This window comes from Neovison vison, chromosome 4 (assembly GCF_020171115.1).
Source record: "Neovison vison isolate M4711 chromosome 4, ASM_NN_V1, whole genome shotgun sequence".
Classification (NCBI taxonomy): Eukaryota; Metazoa; Chordata; class Mammalia; order Carnivora; family Mustelidae; genus Neogale; species Neogale vison.
The window spans coordinates 47675427-47692853 of NC_058094.1; the positions used below are offsets into that span (position 1 = coordinate 47675427).

Below are 17427 nucleotides of genomic sequence, written 5' to 3' on the forward strand. Positions count from 1 at the left end.
TAAATGAAGAATACTAACACATAAGATCGGAGGAATAGAGATTCCATTTTTTGAGAAATTCAAAGAAATTTCCTACAATAACACAAAGATAGATCCTGAAATAACAGGCCTAGAGAACAGCTAGTCTAAATAGGAGAAATGGATAACTCTAGTAGGGGTGCGTGTGTGTGTGTGTGTGTGTGTGTGTGTATTCATAAATAAACACAAAATAGAAACCAACAGATTACTTGATGTGATTGACTTTGTGGGAAATTGTACCTAGACTTAAGAATAATAAGCAATAGATAAAGAATGAAGCAATTGTAAAAACTAGGCAAATATTAATTTAAGGAACAGTTTTAAAAAATTGAAATATAGGTCCAGTTCAGTGCTCTGTTCTGAGTAGTTATAGGCATGATAATGTAAAAATTGAACCTTTAATCAAAAACTCTAATATACTATATTTAGAGGATGAAGGAGGGGAAGCAGGGGAGATGACAAAGGAAGAGAGTTTAGTCTTCATCTAACATAATAGGAAATCAAGAGATGATGTCTAAAACTGATTTAAAGTACATCCGTATTACTTAGAAATAATGATGTGTTCAATTCCAGAAGGAAAAAAAAATTAGCCAAAAACATTAAAAGAGGCATAGAGAAGAGGAGTGGGGGATAAGGGTGGGAATGCTTGTAATTTTTATAGTGTTATTTCAGCATTAAATGATGTTTTAAATGACTTAACTGCATTAATCCAATGATAGAAAGTTTAAGTGAAAGCACAAAATCTATCTATGGTCAGTAAGTCCAAAATTTGCATAAATGTAAGGATGCTCTGCCCATGACTCCACTGCTTTTCCTCTGCCTCTGGACATTAATCATATTAATTTGATTGCAGTTTTTCTTTTCACCCACTTCCACTCTCTACCCTTCTTTTATAGCATTTGTGGTCCCTCACTTGGCAGAGAAAAAAGGGAGTGATGAAAATCTTGGCAACCCTTTTCAAGGACACTTGACCCTTGCCTTAGGGAGATACTTGGTCAAATGTTTTTGGATGATGACCGCTTAGGAAAGATAGATGTTTCAGTTTATTGAGTGTGAAAAATGTTTTTCAGAGGAAGGGTTAGTGGAGTAATAGTAAAATTAAACTAGAACAGGATGTCAACCAACTCTAGGTCATCTGTCCTACCAGGAAGTACGAATCCTGAAGAAATAGGTAACATTCAAGATCTGATACAAATTTTTGTAGGCTCTAAAGAAATACTTACAGCTTTTAACATGTTATATGTCAATTTAATGGTGTTACAGTGAAATGATAAATTATTCTTTCTGAAAAGATGACTATTGGTTCATTTGTCTGTTCCTTTGGTATTAAATCTTTACTACATTTTAAATATTACCTAGGACAGAGAATAGGATATGCAAAGTATGGGAGTCAACTTTCCTAAGTTATTGTACCTCACTGTAATTAGCATATTATATAACCTAAGATAGAGCACAATGTAATATAACATATGATAGGTCATATGAAAAATCTTGTAATATTACAGGTATAACAAAATCATGAGAGAATCTGTTTGGTGACTATTTGGATTATCATGAAAGACTTTATAAAAAAGGTAATGCATTTTAAAAAATAGGAAAGTAGCATTTTAGGCAGAAGTTATAATTTCTAGATAGCCATACAAGTATAGGAGAGCATAGCACATTTGTAAAAAAAAAATTATTATTCTGGAACTGGGCCCCATGGACATGAAGGAGAAATATAAAAAATAAGTTCAAAGATTTAGGCAAGTGCTAGATCATGAAAGGATGTGATGCCTCTGAATATTTTTTGCCCAGCCTACTTGGTGATTCTATGAGCTACCAACTACCCTTTTTAATGCATTTTTTTAATAAAATCAGGCAGACTTATGCTATTTTTTCCATTTTCATTCAATGTATGTAAACTAAAACAAATGAAAAACCAGTCCACCCATTTCTCTAACTCCTCACCCCCTGCCTCTTGCAACCACTGATTTGTTCTCTATTAGCTATGAGCTTCGTTTTTTCACTTGTTTTTCAGATTCCACATACAAGAGAGATCACTCAGTGTTTGTCTCTCCCTGCCTGACTTACTTCCCTTAAGATAATGCCTCTGAGGGACGCCTGGGTGGCTCAGTTGGTTGGACGACTGCCTTCTGCTCAGGGCGTGATCCTGGAGTCCCGGGATCGAGTCCCACATCAGGCTCCCAGCTCCATGGGGAGTCTGCTTCGCTCTCTGACCTTCTCCTCGCTCATGCTCTCTCTCACTGTCTCTCTCTCTCAAATAAATAAATAAAATCTTAAAAAAAAAAAAAAAGATAATGCCTCTGAAGTCCAACCATGTCACAAATGACAAGAGTTCAATCTTTTTTATGGCAGAATAATATTCTTTTATATACGTGTGTGTGTGTGTGTGTGTGTGCGCGCGTGCAAATTTTAAGATTATTCTATTTCTGTGAAAAATATCATTAGAATTTTGATAGGGATAGCACTGAATCTGCAGTTTGCTTTGGGTAATACCGACATTTTAACAATACTAATTCTTCCAATCCATGAGCACAGAATACCTTTCCATTTATTTGTGTGTTCTTCAATTTATTTTATTAATATTCTGTTTTCAATATGTAAGTCTTTCACCTCCTTTGTTATATTAATTACTTGGGTTTTTTTCAGTGCAATTGTAAATTGGATTATTTTCTTAATTTTTCTATCTGATAATTATTGATGTGAAGAAATGCAACAGATTTTTGTATAGATTTTGTATCCTACAACTTTACTAAATCTCTTATTAGTTCCAACAGTTTTATGATGGAGTCTTTAGGATGGAGTCTTTAGTCTTTATATGTATCATGTCATCTGCAAACTTCAAAAGTTTTACTTCTTCCTTTCCAGTTTGGATGTTTATTAGTTTTACTGCATAATTTCTCTGATTAGGACTTCCAATACTATATTGAATAAAAGTGGCAAGAGTAGACATCCTTTTCTTCTTCTTGAACTCAGAGGAAAATCTTTCAAGTTTTCACCATTGAGTGTGATGTGGGCTGTGGACTTGCATGCAGTCTTCATTATGTTAATGTACATCTCCTCAATATCCATTTTTTTGAAGAGTTTTTATCATAAATGGATGTTGAATTTTGTCAAACAATTTTTTGGCATTTATTGAGATGATCATATGATTTTTAATCTTTATTTTGTTTATGTGGTGTATCACACTGGTTTGCAGAAGCTAACCATCCTTGCATCCCTGCAGCAAAGCCTATGTGACTGTGGTGTACGATTCTTTGAATATGTATTGTTAAATTCAGTTTGCAAATATTTTGTTGAGGATTTTTGCATCTGTGTTCATCAGTGATATTGGTCTGTAATTTTCTTTTTTGTGTTGTGGTGTCCTTGTCTAGTTCTGGTAATGCTGACCTCACAAAATGTAATCAGAAGAGTTCTCCCTAGCCTATTTATTTTTGGAATAGCTTGAGAAAAATTGGTATTACTTCATGTTTAAATGTGAGCCCATTGGTCCTGGACTTTTGTCTGTTCAGATTTGCTATTTCATATTGATTCAGTCTTGGCAGGTTCTCTGTTTCTAAGAATGTATTCATATCTTCTAGATTGTCCAATTTGTTTGTATATAGTTGTTTATTATAGTCTCTTATTTCTGTGGTATTAGTCTAACATCTCCTCTTTCATTTCTGATTTCATTTATCTGAGTCCTTTCCTTTTCTTGAGTTGTCTAGCTCAAAGTTTGTCAATTTTGTGTATCTTTTCAAAGAACTAGCTCTTAGTTTCATTTATCTTTTCTATTGTCATTTTGGTCTCTATTTCATTTATTTCTGCTCTTTTTTATTTCCTTCCTTCGTAACTTTGGGCTTCATTTGTTCTTCTCTTTCTAGTTCCTTGAGGTGTAAAGTTAGGTTGCTTATTTGAGACTTTTCTTATTTTTCAACACAGGCAAGAACTTCCCTCTTAAACTGTTTTTGCTGCATCCCATAAATTTTGGTATGTTGGATTTCCATTTTCATTTGTCTCAGAAATTTTATTATTTCTGTTTAATATCTTCTTTTGCCCACTGGTTATTCAGTAGTATGTTGTTTAATCTCCATGCATTTTTGAATTTTCCAGTTTCTTCATATAATTAATTTTTAGTTTCATACCACTGTGATCAGAAAAGATACTTGATATTATTTGAATCTTCTTAAAATTATTAAGACATTCTGTACTGTAACATATGACCTTGAAAAACGTTCCATGTACACTTGAGAATAATATATATTCTGTTGCTTTTGGATAAAATGTTCTTTAAATATCTGTTAAGTCCATCTGGCCTAACATGCCATTTAAGGCTTATGTTTCCTTATTGATTTTCTGTCTGGATGATCTGTCCATTGATATAAGTTGGGTATTAAAGCTCCCTACTATTGTATTGCTGTCTATTTCTCCACAGTGGTTTTCTTAACCATTCTACTAATACCCTTGAGTAAAACAGTCGTTAGTGGTAGAAGCTTAGTGAGATAGGAGAATTGGGAATGGGTTATCTGAACTAATTAGACAATGAATAGTGAAAATTATTTTAAAGAGATATATATTTGATACCTAATGGAAGATGGAGGCAAATAATCAAATTATCACCTACTTTACCTGGAATAAGGTACAACTGAAGGCAAGGCTTCAGAAGACCCCATTGCTACTACTACGTAGCTATATGAAAGACATGAAGGATATTAAAACTGTAAGCTAAAGATATTACTTCTAATATCATATGAAAGCTTAAAGAATGAAAATTGTAAGTTATATTCATATTTTCTTGGCTTAGGCATTTACCAAAAACTAAGGACTTCCTATGAATTTCTTAATTTTTGCAATCACAGGTTTGAGTAAACTAAATATGTTGCCAGATTTCCATATCCTTTAATTCACAGCTTCATTAGATATATTACATAAAATGGAAGGTTGGGTTAGTAAAAAACAGAACTATAGTTATTGAAAATGGAGGCTTTAAGGTATTCAGAGTATTCTCAAATTCCAATCTACTATAACCTTAAGTATCTCCCTTCCCCACCTTAATTGTCTCCAGATCTAAAAACTAGAGTCATATTCTAACATGCCCTAAGGAAGAATTAATTATAACGCCAAACACAGGAGGAAACAGCTTACATACCAAAGTTAGAAAATTTAGCTACTTTATGCATCCAGGTTCCAGGGAATACGTATGAGAATGGATTCTGAAGGTGCCGGACCAAAAAGGGAATAATATATTTTTTAACTGGCTCAATTTAGCAATATGGTTTAATTACGAGAGGTTCCATAACAAATGAACTAGATCAAGCAGCAGGGAATATTATACAACTGGAATCAAGACTGGTTCCATAACTGATGATGAGATGCCACAAATTCCTTGGTATGATAGAGAAAAAGGATCTGAAGACTTAGTAAGATGGAATGTTGGGGTGAATATATCACACGTGACTCACTCAACCACACCCAAACATATTCCCAGATGAGGGCCCGGAAAGCTGTCTTTGTGATAGGAGGAGCATTATCCACTTTGAAAGAACTATTTAGTGGTTGTTCCCCACTAAGTCAGAAAACTAGTAAGATAAATTATAGATGAAAATGGTTAGCTATTTCAATGAAGATTCTATTACTGTTTCAATGATAGAATTCAAAAATGGAAAAGCCCAAGTAACAGTAAATGATCACCAGAGGCATAAGGGGTGTGTGGTTACCATTAAAATCAGTGGATCTCTGGAGGTAGCTATTTAGTCATAAAAGTCCCTGAGAGCAAAATAAAGATCATCCCATAAAGTTCTATCTGAAGTGAAGAACTGAAAAAAATAATAAACCTGGTGAACAGAGGACTGACTGAAGCCTCATTAGAGATCTAGAGCTTTCACAGTTGACCTGAATCAGTTTTTAGACCTGAACAGTTCATAAGAGTCAACATCTATAGAAATAAAAATGAAGCATCTGCTTACCCTTGAGGAAGAACCTCACAATTGTGATGGTGAATCTTTCCTTTTCCCTTTCCTAAAGGCCATTTTCCAGCATAAACATGTTCCAGAGTAAGATAAAGATAAAGAGCTAGTCTTTTCATGGATATTTTAACACTGACTTTGCTCTAACCCAAATTCCTAGGGATCAAAATAGCAACTCTGAACTTCTAGGCAGGTATCTAATGGAGAGAGATTTTGATTCAAGGTAGCCCCAAAAGGATCCCAGCATATACTATAGTTATTTACCTAATGAACTGGGAATATTACCTATAGTATTTGATAGTCTTTTCTTAGGTATTCATCTAAGTGAAGAGTGATTATAATAAATACAGCCCAGTGGAAGATCCCAGGGTGCCCTATCCATACAAAAATTAAAACTATATCTCTGGAATAATGCATTAAAAAAGCCATCATCAGAGATTTGAAAAATTCAAAACATAACAATATAATACTCTGCCTTAGCCAGTGAAGAATATGAATGGGTTTTGGAGAATGTGGTGGATTGTGATGATGATAATCAGATGATGATTTAAATTGTCATGGGTATTCCAGATGTAATCTCTTTATTGGAATAAACTTTACAGTCCATGTCATTTAACTTGTAGCTACTGATCTAACAGATGATTTTTGTTTGTTTGTTTATTCCAATTAATATAGAATATCAGATTCACTTATTCCACTTGGCAAGAAGAGCAATATATCTCTGACATAGTGCCACCATGGTATATCAAAACTGTGTTATAATTTAGTTTGAAGGGAAATAAATCATTCTTACCCTTACATACAATTCTTACTTGCCAACTACACTGATGACAGAATGGTGATAAAACAGTCAGGAGATGCACATGCATACAGGTCAACATATGAGATATGAATATGAGACAAAGAAATTTCTAGATGTCTAATTGTTCAGGAAATGTCAGAATATTCTCTATAAATTAATAACAATAAATTATTAATAAGTTGCTATACCTTACAGACACTGCCATCAAGAAAGAGGCAATGTAGGGGTGCCTGGGTGGCTCAGTGGGTTAAAGCCTCTGCCTTCAGCTCAGGTCATGATCCCAGGGTCCTGGGATTGAGCCCCACATCAGGCTCTCTGCTCAGCAGGGAGCCTGCTTCCCTTCCTCTCCCTCTGCCTGTCTCTCTGCCTACTTGTGATCTCTGTCTGTCAAATAAATAAATAAAATCTTTAAAAAAAAAAAAAGAAAGAAAGAGGCAATGTACTATTTTGGATACAGCTCTTTAACTCATTTACTTAATAATCTAAAACTGCTAAATTTGCGTGCAGCTCAGAGAAAGAGATATTTGTCCACAGTGTGAACAATATGCTATCTAGCTATCTTTACACAGTACACCTTCTCATGTTCAAACTGTCTTTAGAAGACTCAACATAGTGGAGATTCCTCAAGAAATTAAAAATAGAGCTTCCCTATGACCCTGCAATTGCACTCCTGGGTATTTACCCCAAAGATACAGATGTCGTGAAAAGAAGGGCCATCTGTACCCCAATGTTTATAGCAGCAATGGCTACGGTCGCCAAACTATGGAAAGAACCAAGATGCCCTTCAACGGACGAATGGATAAGGAAGATGTGGTCCATATACACTATGGAGTATTATGCCTCCATCAAAAGGATGAATACCCAACTTTTGTAGCACATGGACGGGACTGGAAGAGATTATACTGAGTGAAATAAGTCAAGCAGAGAGAGTCAGTTATCATATGGTTTCACTTATTTGTGGAGCATAACAAATAGCATGGAGGACAAGGGGCATTAGAGAGGAAAAGGGAATTTGGGTAAATTGGAAGGGGAGGTGAACCACGAGAGACTATGGACTCTGAAAAACAATCTGAGGGGTTTGAAGTGGCAGGGGAGTGGGAGGTTGGGGTACCAGGTGGTGGGTATTATAGAGGGCACGGATTGCATGGAGCACTGGGTGTGGTGAAAAAATAATGAATACTGTTTTTCTAAAAATAAATAAATTGGAAAAAAAAGACTCAACATACAGCAAATCTGTGATAAGAAAAATCTTCAGAGCTCTGTAACAAGAATCATGCACTTTTAATAAAGTAACTATTCTCATTTTGAGAAATAATTCTTGACTTGTTATTGTGCTGTATTAGATATTAAACCACCAACCACAAGTGCTGGCATTTTCCATGAACTGAATACCTGTTGTACCATGCCAAAAAGTTAAGCACATCAGCAGGACTCCATTATCAAGGGGAAGTGGAATATACAGGATAAAGAAGGTCATGAATACACAAGCTGCATGCAAAAGTAATGCATATTCCCAATTTACCTGTACCTGCTACAAAGTCCCCACCACCCACACCCAAGTTACAGCAGCAAACAGGAGGAAGAATTTCTGGCTTGTTGTATGGGTTCTTTGAAATGCTGGTACCAACACAAAAGGACTGCTGTAGTTTAAGAGTCCAATTCAGGAGTGGCTCTGAAGGAGAGTGGGGAAAAGAAATTCTTCTAGTGATAAATTTTCACTTTGCTAGAAGAGAGATGGTCGCAAGTGTCTACACTGATGCACAGACTGTGGCTAATAGTTTCACTGGATGATCTGGGAGTAGAAGTGGACAAGACTGGAATCACAACAACCCGTTTGTCAGTGGATAGTCTTCATTGTCTCAGTTTTTAGAAACAGAGTAATCATTTTCACAACAATGCTTTCTCTTTATTAAAATCAATATCTACTTAACTAATGGTATTGCTTATAGTTTGAATTTTTGATTATAAAATATGATATTTGAGATGTAAGAACTTTTTTTTCTGAAAAGTATAAGAGATGTAACATTGTCATCTGGCTTGTTAATAGATATACAAGTTTTTAAACTAGAGGCAAAGCTACTAAACTAGTTTAACTAATAGTACCACTTCCATTTTTCACTTTTCTCACTTTTCACTGATAGAGGTAGTGTAGTATGGTAAGTAGAGGTGGATAAGAGTCCAGTGAATCACTGACTAAATTTTGGGAACTAGGTAAGTCATCTCCCTGATCCTTCTGTTCTCCATCTATACAAAATTATTGTTTTACTAGTCCTTTTCTGTCCCAGGATTCTACAGATGACTAATATGAGAGGATTATTAAGATAACAAGGCTTCAAAAAAACCAAACATTTATATGATAACATGAATAAGCTGATATTACAACAGTTCTTTTGGGGGCTATTTTGTAGTAAAAGAGTTTCATCTCTTAAATCACACATTTTAGATACTGATTTCACATCATATTCTCTTAAATTCAGTACTGCAGTGTTTCTCAAAGATTGCTAACTGTAATGAACATTTAAGGCACTGAGTGGTCATAGATTCCTGAGTTCTACCTCAGGCTTGCTGAATTAAATTTAACAAACACTTCAAATATTTTTGATATTTGGCCAAAGTTTGGAAACACAGTTATTTGCTATTGTTGGCTAATCCTTCCCTGAGAATATCAATTGCTTAGCCAACAAAAATTTTAACTTCCCTGGGAGCAGGGGCCATGTGACACAGTCTTATCATTTCCCATAATGCCAAGCCAAAGTTTGGGGACACAATAGATAGTATATATGTGTGTACATATTTGGCAGGGTGCTTTTAATTTAATGAACATGGACTATAGAATGAAAAGGTGATCCAAAGTGTATTTCCTTCTAAATAAGACTTTTTTTTTTTAATAGATTTGACAGCTGGAACTGTTCCAATTTGAATTTGTTTGTGGTTGCAAAGTATTCAATACACTGACAGTGATGTTTGATTTGAAACTCATTCATTCCTTCACCAGTCGCATGTGAAACACCTCCTACAGGGCGTTTTTAATTGCCCAGATGTTTGTGTGAAATTACTGCCATTAATCACAGTATTGATTATGCTTCTCCTATTTTCCGGCAGTCTTCTATTTTTAAACAGTCCCCTGAAGTGACATACGGAAGCATCCTTGTTATCCATGACTTTCTAGTTTGCAAAAATAATTGATAGATGAAAAATTCATTGTGAATCATTTAAATCTGCTGCTTGTGTTGAAAAGGTGGTTATTTTTGTCATTTCCTGTTTGTCACAAAGCATGTTCTTTGCTTGCAGTTTCAACTGGGCCACTTCTTCTCCAGTCAGCATTTCCCAGCACATAGGATTGGCTTTAGGCAAAACTGTCTAACATGCAAAATTTTTTGGCCCTCCTCCATCTCACTTGCCAGCATACCTCCTCAGCCTGCCCCTGCTTACTGCCTTTCAAACTGCAGGCTTACAGATTGTATTCTGTTTCAAAGTTCTCAGCTATCAACCAGCGTAGCTTAAAATGTATAAATGTGTGTATCTCTTAGACCTATCTGCATTTGAATAATCAATACACATTTAACCTCAAAACCAGAACACACGTATGGAATAAAAATTTTGAAAATCGCTTCTTAAAAATTCTAGCACTAATTAAGAGCTTTTAGGTCAATTAAATTACTTTCATTTTGGTGTAAAACAGATTATCAGTTAGTGTTTAATGATGCCATTCTGAGCCTCAGTTCCCTAACTGTAAAATAAAATTACTGAACTGGATTATTCCAAGTCACTCTGGAGTAGGTGGAGGAGAACCAACACATACATGCAAGCCCATAGCTGACCCATTTGTTCTTCTGTTCCCCAGGTCTACCTTGTATATACACCCAAGCTCCTTCCACCAGCCCTCCAACTGATGGCTACTTCTTATGTACCCCAATGACACACTCTACTATAAAAAGGATAGACCTGGAAGCAGGTTCAGAGCTATTTGGGCAGAAAATTCCAGATCCCAAGTGCCAGAGCATGTGTGTGATCTCTGGATTGATACACCTGCTCAGTCCTGTGGACTCCACACCTTATAAAAAGGAATATAGCCAGAAGAGCTCAAAAAGCAGGAGCCTAGTACAGAGACCCTATTGCCCAGGTGGAAGAATAAGACTGGGTATGGCTAAAGGACTATTCTGTTCCATCCTTAATTCAATGCTCTTATACTTTTACTATTATGTTATTCTACATCGTCCACTGATCCAGCTCTTGTTTAATTCTGTGGCCATGATGGATGTAACCAATGTCATTTCCTTCTCAAAGAATTTTTAAGATCTCCCTCTCTTTCTGAAAATAGTAGTTTCATCTTAAATATCCTGTATGTTTATAGTTATTCCTTTTCCTATTTTCTCTGCTACACAGTTCCATGAGATGCTTGAGATACAGATTTATAAGCTCTTTAAAATGCCTGGTACAAGTCAGATAATTTCCCTCTCTGTTGCTCATTGTGATGGTGGGAAGGGTCTACGTAAAAGTGCTCTAGCTTTAGGACTGGAAGAGAACAATGCCTATGCTGTCTGTCAAGTAAATTTCTTCTCCATGCAGAAATCATAGTCTGGTATATCTTGTGTTTTACAATCAGATGTTTTTCTCCTTCTCTCTCTCTGCAGTTTTGCAATTTAACCATTCCAAGACTACTTATATATGAGTTATATTTATAAATTAAACACTGCTATTAATTCCATTGTTAATGAAAGTGCCTTCAGGGCTCTATCTACTCTGATATCATCTGCCCGGAGCAAAAATATATTTTAAGGAAAAACAATTAATATATTTTACAGAGGAGAGAATTTCTAATTAAAGAGAAACTGACCCCTGACTCTCATGTCTAGTCAGAAACAGTTCTTATTTTAAAAATGAAATTCCTTAAAAATAATTTTAAAATAATAATCAGAGGGAAAAAAAGAAAAAAGTATTAAAAAGTAGTGGCTTATTTGTAGACTTTGTATTACAGAAATGAGTAAAGCAGAAACTTTGGGGCTTATATTTTCAAAGTAGTATTTTATGTAGTATTATGATTAATCCTAATAAGAAGAGCTATTGATATATCAATCTCATGGACTTTCCTAAAAGTAAGGAGTCACCATAGTTTGATATCTCATATTATAAACATCAGTTGCTCACTGTGGCTATGGGAAGGATTTACATACAGTGCTCTAGCTTCAGGCCTGGTATTGAACAAAACTGTGGGTTTCTTCTTTAACAACCTTCTTTAATCAATTTGAACTGAATTTTCTGTACTGCAGTCTTTATTTCCCTAGAGTTCCACAAGGCTTTGCCAGTGCTGGACTCAAACGCACACTTGAAACAGGCTCTTTAGCAAATAAGGCTAATAGTTAGGAAAGGCTTCTAAAATCTGGCTGTAAATAATGAGTTGTGTTGATAATTTCCACAATTAGGGCAATATCAAGAGGAGGATTCCAGGCACCTTAGAGAACCTCTGGAAGTCCCACAAATAATGTGCATGTGTTGGATGGAAACATTGATGAATGTTCTGTGCTTATTCCTAATTTTTAGTCTTTCAAGGATTTAAAGAAACAGTATGCCACAAATCTGCTTCATTCAATTAGTCCAATGAAAGTGTTCTTAAAACAGGTGTGGAAAAAAATCTGGTGTGCTATAAATGAAATGAAAACAGGAGAAACAGTGTGATGTGTATTTACTCTAGCTATATAGTTTACATTTTAGAAGAGAATATATTTGGTCTATAGAAAGCGAAGGAAGCCAACAAATTAATAGATGTGAAAAACATACACTTGTAACATCACTTCAGAGTTGCTGGAAGTTGACTGGAGAGAAAATCCATTTCTGTATTTATAAACTGTATCATTCATCAGAGTAAAAAAAGGAATAAAAAATTATAAAAATATCTTACAAGTCATTTTTCATGACCTAAAAAATAACAAAAATTGCAATCTTTTGTCAAATATGAATGCACAAAGTAACCTTTGTTTTAACCATCTCTTTAAGAAAGAATAAATAGTGATGGGGGAATTCAATTAATGTAACTGATGGAGGAGAAGAAAGTGGAGGGTATATCTATAGAGTGGATGGAGGCTGAACAATAAATTTAATCTCACTGGGTTTGAATGAGGAATTTTAGAGTCAGAAATCTAAAGTCAAGTTCAAGTTCTTTCAGTTAAGAGCTGACAACTTTGGGGAAAGAATGTGGTATGGGTGTTTAGATTAAGCTATGCACATGAATTCATGGTTTTTAATATAAAGTTATAGCTAAGCATATATGAAAATACATTTAAATATGTATATGTATTATGTATATACACATACATATATCCTTTGTTGATGGGAGAGGACCTGCAATCAATGACCTCATTAGCAGCAATAAGCATAAATACAGGACTCAAATCTGGGGTTTTTAAGTACCATTACTCACTAAAATGATCCATGGCACATTAGAGAGAAGAGTGATTCCAGGGCTGAGACAGGGAAATACAAGAAGAACCTGGACTAACTTGGTGTGCCAGGAAGTAAGGAAGTGCTTCAAAAGAGATGGAGTCATGTCAAAAGGACAAAGGTATCATACTGAACGGGGTTAAAGTGGTCAAGGTAGTCAAATTTGGAAAAATTTGGGTATGAAAAAAATATAGTAATGGATTACAACACACTAACTAAAATATATATCTGTGGGTTTCTACTGATATAAATATATAAATGAGTACATATATAAATGGGACAGAAGGGAACATTTTTCCCTGCAGTGGGATGTTAACTGATGAATAGAGAAAGAGCTAGAAAATAATCAATGGATTAAAAAACTGGTGGATTAAAGATTTATGGGGGACAAAATATTATTATAGTCTGGAGTTATCTCTTCACAAACTGCTTACTAATTACAAATGGAAAACAGTAACTTCTGAGTAAAGAAATCTGGTAGATTCCACAATAAAAAAATGATAAAGTAACATTACAAACATTAGGAAACCATTATATGCCTTCTAATAGGATTCACTAAGGAAGAAGAGCTACATGATCTTTTTGCCAAAACTATAGAACGTGAAACTAATGATGAGGGAAAAAAAAATCCCAAGCTGGGGGATCCTCTACAAAATAACTGGCTTGCATTCATCAATAATGTCAAGATCAAGTAAAACAAAGAAAAGCTTAAAATTTTCCAATTAAAGGAAACTAAAAAGACATAACCACTTGCTGTACTACTTAATACTGGACTAAGAAAATCATAGCTATAAAGTATTTTATTGGGACCTTTGACAAAATTTGGGTATCAATTACAGATTTTTTTTTTGAGGCGTCCCCTTACTTCTTATAATTAATAAAACAAAGCTGAGCACCTCTGGGGTTCATGAAGTGAACCTCTGGGTGTCCGCACACTGATCATCCCTGGTGCCCCTTTCTCCATGCTCACAGCATTGCAGACACAACTAAAAATGACTTTCACTTGTGTGCTCACCCGTGCCCCGCACTCCAGAAGTCTCCAGTTCTCTCCATGGGGGTTGGGGCTAGAGCCTGTGCACAGAGTCCTGGATCCAGAGATGGGGGAGGGGGTACAGCCCTGGGAATACGCGCAGGGACTTCCCCACCCCCTCAGTCCCAAGGAGATGAGAGGAGAGTATTTCTACTTTAGGTTCTTAGAGTCTCCATGGGCTCTTTGGCACTTGGAAAGTGACCCCCCCCCCACTTCCTGCCCCATGACAAAGGGGGTGGGGGGAGGACTTGGCACTGGCTGTGGGACCGTTATGGCTCCATCACATCCCTGGGCACTCGCAGAAAGGAGGGGTGCCACCAGGACAAGCCCCTGCTTGGGATCAGTTTCTGAAGGGGATCCGGGAGAGTCAGTGGCGCGGTCACTGGGTGCTGGGGTTTGCTAGAAATTCCTGGCACGGACAAGGAGGCAGGCCCAGCTTGACAGTTTGAAGGCCCCGAGTGGCCCTCATTCCGAGGTCATGGGCTGCAGCTGGTGTTTGAAGAAGAGTAGGCGGTATTCGGCCACCTGACTTTCATCCAGTGATCCTGGGTAGCGGTAACGGGCATAAGTCTCTGTCCCCACATTCCTTGATGTCCAAGGCAGCTTCAACTTAGATGCGTGATCCACAACGACGTCTGAGCAGGAGCCCACTCGAAGGGAACTAAGCCCATCCAGGAAGAATTTCAGATGCGCCACGCGGCTAAGGCGCGGGTCGAAACCAACCTCGCGCACCTTGTCGGTGCACGCCAGGAAGAAGCTGACCACGCCGTCAGTCACCACGCAGCCTGGAAAGCTGATGAGCTCGTGGTGGAAGCCGCGCCTTTGCTGGAGGCAGTTCCCGCGGCCTTGCGCGCCAGGCTCCACGCTCAGCAGCTGCCAGTAGGTGGTGGCAAAGCCGGAGATCTCGTGCACCGCGCCACCCACCAGGTCCAGCGATGTCCGCTCCAGCACGTCCACAAGCCTCTCCAGCCGCGTCCGCGCGGTGAACACGAAGTCGTCGTCCCCCCACAGGACGTACTTGGTGGTTACCTGGGATACGGCCAGGTTCCGGCCTGCGAACCAGCCCTTGCAAAAAGCAGGAGATAGTGCTCGATGTGGGGACCGCTAATGCTCTCTGGCTTGTCGCTGTCGTCGGCGATGGCCACGGTGACCTTTGGGTAGAAGCGACGGATGCTGGTGATGAGTGCCTGTAGGCGATTGTAACACAGGAAGGTCTTAGTAGCAGTGGTGACCAGGGCGCTGATGTTGTACTGGGCTCCCTGGGGTAGAGACCTAGATGGGTACAGCCGAGGGTTGGGGGTGTGTGTGTGAAAAAAAATATTTGCATCATTTTAAAATTTCCTGGTTTTGATAATTTGTCAAGAGAATGCATTTTTATTTAGGAAATACATAATGAAGTACTAACAAGTAAAGGGGCATGATCCTTCCACTTAACTCAAAAAGTTCAGAAACAAAAAAAGAGCAAAACAGAGAGAGAACTGTTGGTCACACAATGGGGCAAAATGTAAGAATTTGTGAATCTTGATAAAGGGACAACATAGTTGTTGCTGTTATATTATTTTTGACATTTCCCTGCAAGTCTGAAATTAAAATATAAGCGATAGTAAAAAAGGAAGGAAGTGAGGAAGGAAGATAGGAGGGAGGGAGGTTGGCTATGACCTTAAGGTAGAAGGGGTTTCCTCTGGCTTGGTAGTTTTCAATGTCTAGAATGAAGGGGTAAAGGATGGATGGGTGGGCTTTTATATGGCCATCCATCCAAACTTATTCCTGAGGGGCTAGTTACCAGATTTTGTGGTACTTTGCTGTTGTCATACTCTTCACTTTGACTATCAAAATACAAGGAAATATTAAATTGACCTGGTTATTGGTGTATACTTACTCTTTGCTACTCTATTGAATTGCAATATGCCTTTTTGTTGCAATGTTATAATGCTGCATATAATCTTTGAGATCAAAGTAGAGGAGATTTCAGAGCTAAAATGGTTATAAAATATCTCTACCCACAGCTAACTTAGCAATCACCAATTTTTGATCTGTTGTATGACCTGGTAGTTAAAACACAATAACTATTCATTTGAGAAGGAGAATTTCTTTTTACTGTTGAGAAAATTAAGTGATGACTATTCAAATAGTATAACATGAAAAGGATGTAATAGAACAAAACCCCCAAAGGCCTGTGAAAGTCTAAATTGGAAAATGCATTCTCAATGCAATTTTAATTAAAGCAATTGAATTTAAGTAGTTGAGATAAACAAGGAATTGGAAGCCCTAAACCTTAATTTATCACTTTGATAGGGCAGATTATAGAAACTGTATTTTAAATGTAGGTCTCTGTTGGTTTGAGCTACAGAACTCCATCAGATACTGTGCTACCAGGCACACTCCTAGTCTTTCATTTAATTGTCTTCTTGCCTAGTTGATTAAATAAAGATTAGTGTTTATTATCTTCACAGCACTTTAACAAATGAAGCCAAACAGCTTTTCTACGAGTTGGGCAACACAATGCTTTACTTTCATTTATAGATTGATAAATAGAAAACTCAATGTTTCAAGGATCATAGTGACAGGGAAAAGTAGGTCATACATGGTAAATTCTACATAGGTCCCTGAACCATTTCTAGTATGTTCCATGTGTAGATCACAAGAAAACTTCAGATATTTTAATAGTTGTACGGATTATACAGCACTGGTAAGATTAAGCCTAGCTAGTTTTTTGTTTTTCTTTTAAACATTTCACCAGAGAAGGAAGGGAAAGCTTGTTTTCTAGTAACCACTTATATTAGTTTTCTATTGTCACTGTAACAAACTATCATAAACAATGGCTTAAGAAAAACAAAAATTTATTCTCTTACAGTCCTGGAGGTCAGAAATCCTAAAATCAAGGTGTCACGTGGGTTGGTTCCTTATAGAGGCTCTAAAGCAAAAGTAATTTCTTCACTTTTGCAAGTTCTAGAGGCTGCCTGCATTCCCTGACTCATAGCTCCTTCCTCCATCTTCAACACTAGTGTCTTAACGTGGTTATCTCTTTTCCTGACTCCACCCCTGCTGCTCCCTTCTTACAAGGGTTCGTGTGATTATCTGCTCCACTGGGATAATTCAAGATATTCTCTCCCATCTAAAGATCCTTAACTTATCATATGTGCAAGTATGCTTTTACTATATAAAGTAACACATTGACAGGTCCAGCGATT

General features: G+C 36.9%; 1 protein-coding gene across 1 annotated transcript; it reads right to left on the minus strand.

The window, feature by feature from the left end:
• Positions 1–14701: 14701 nt before the first annotated feature.
• On the minus strand, positions 14702–15534 carry LOC122905558 (beta-1,4 N-acetylgalactosaminyltransferase 1-like; the record flags this gene model as incomplete). The annotated part of the gene is given in 2 exon segments (XM_044247108.1): positions 14702–15312; positions 15315–15534. Coding segments are annotated over 2 exon segments (831 nt in total), but the record flags the coding sequence as incomplete, so codon positions are not given.
• Positions 15535–17427: the final 1893 nt, after the last annotated feature.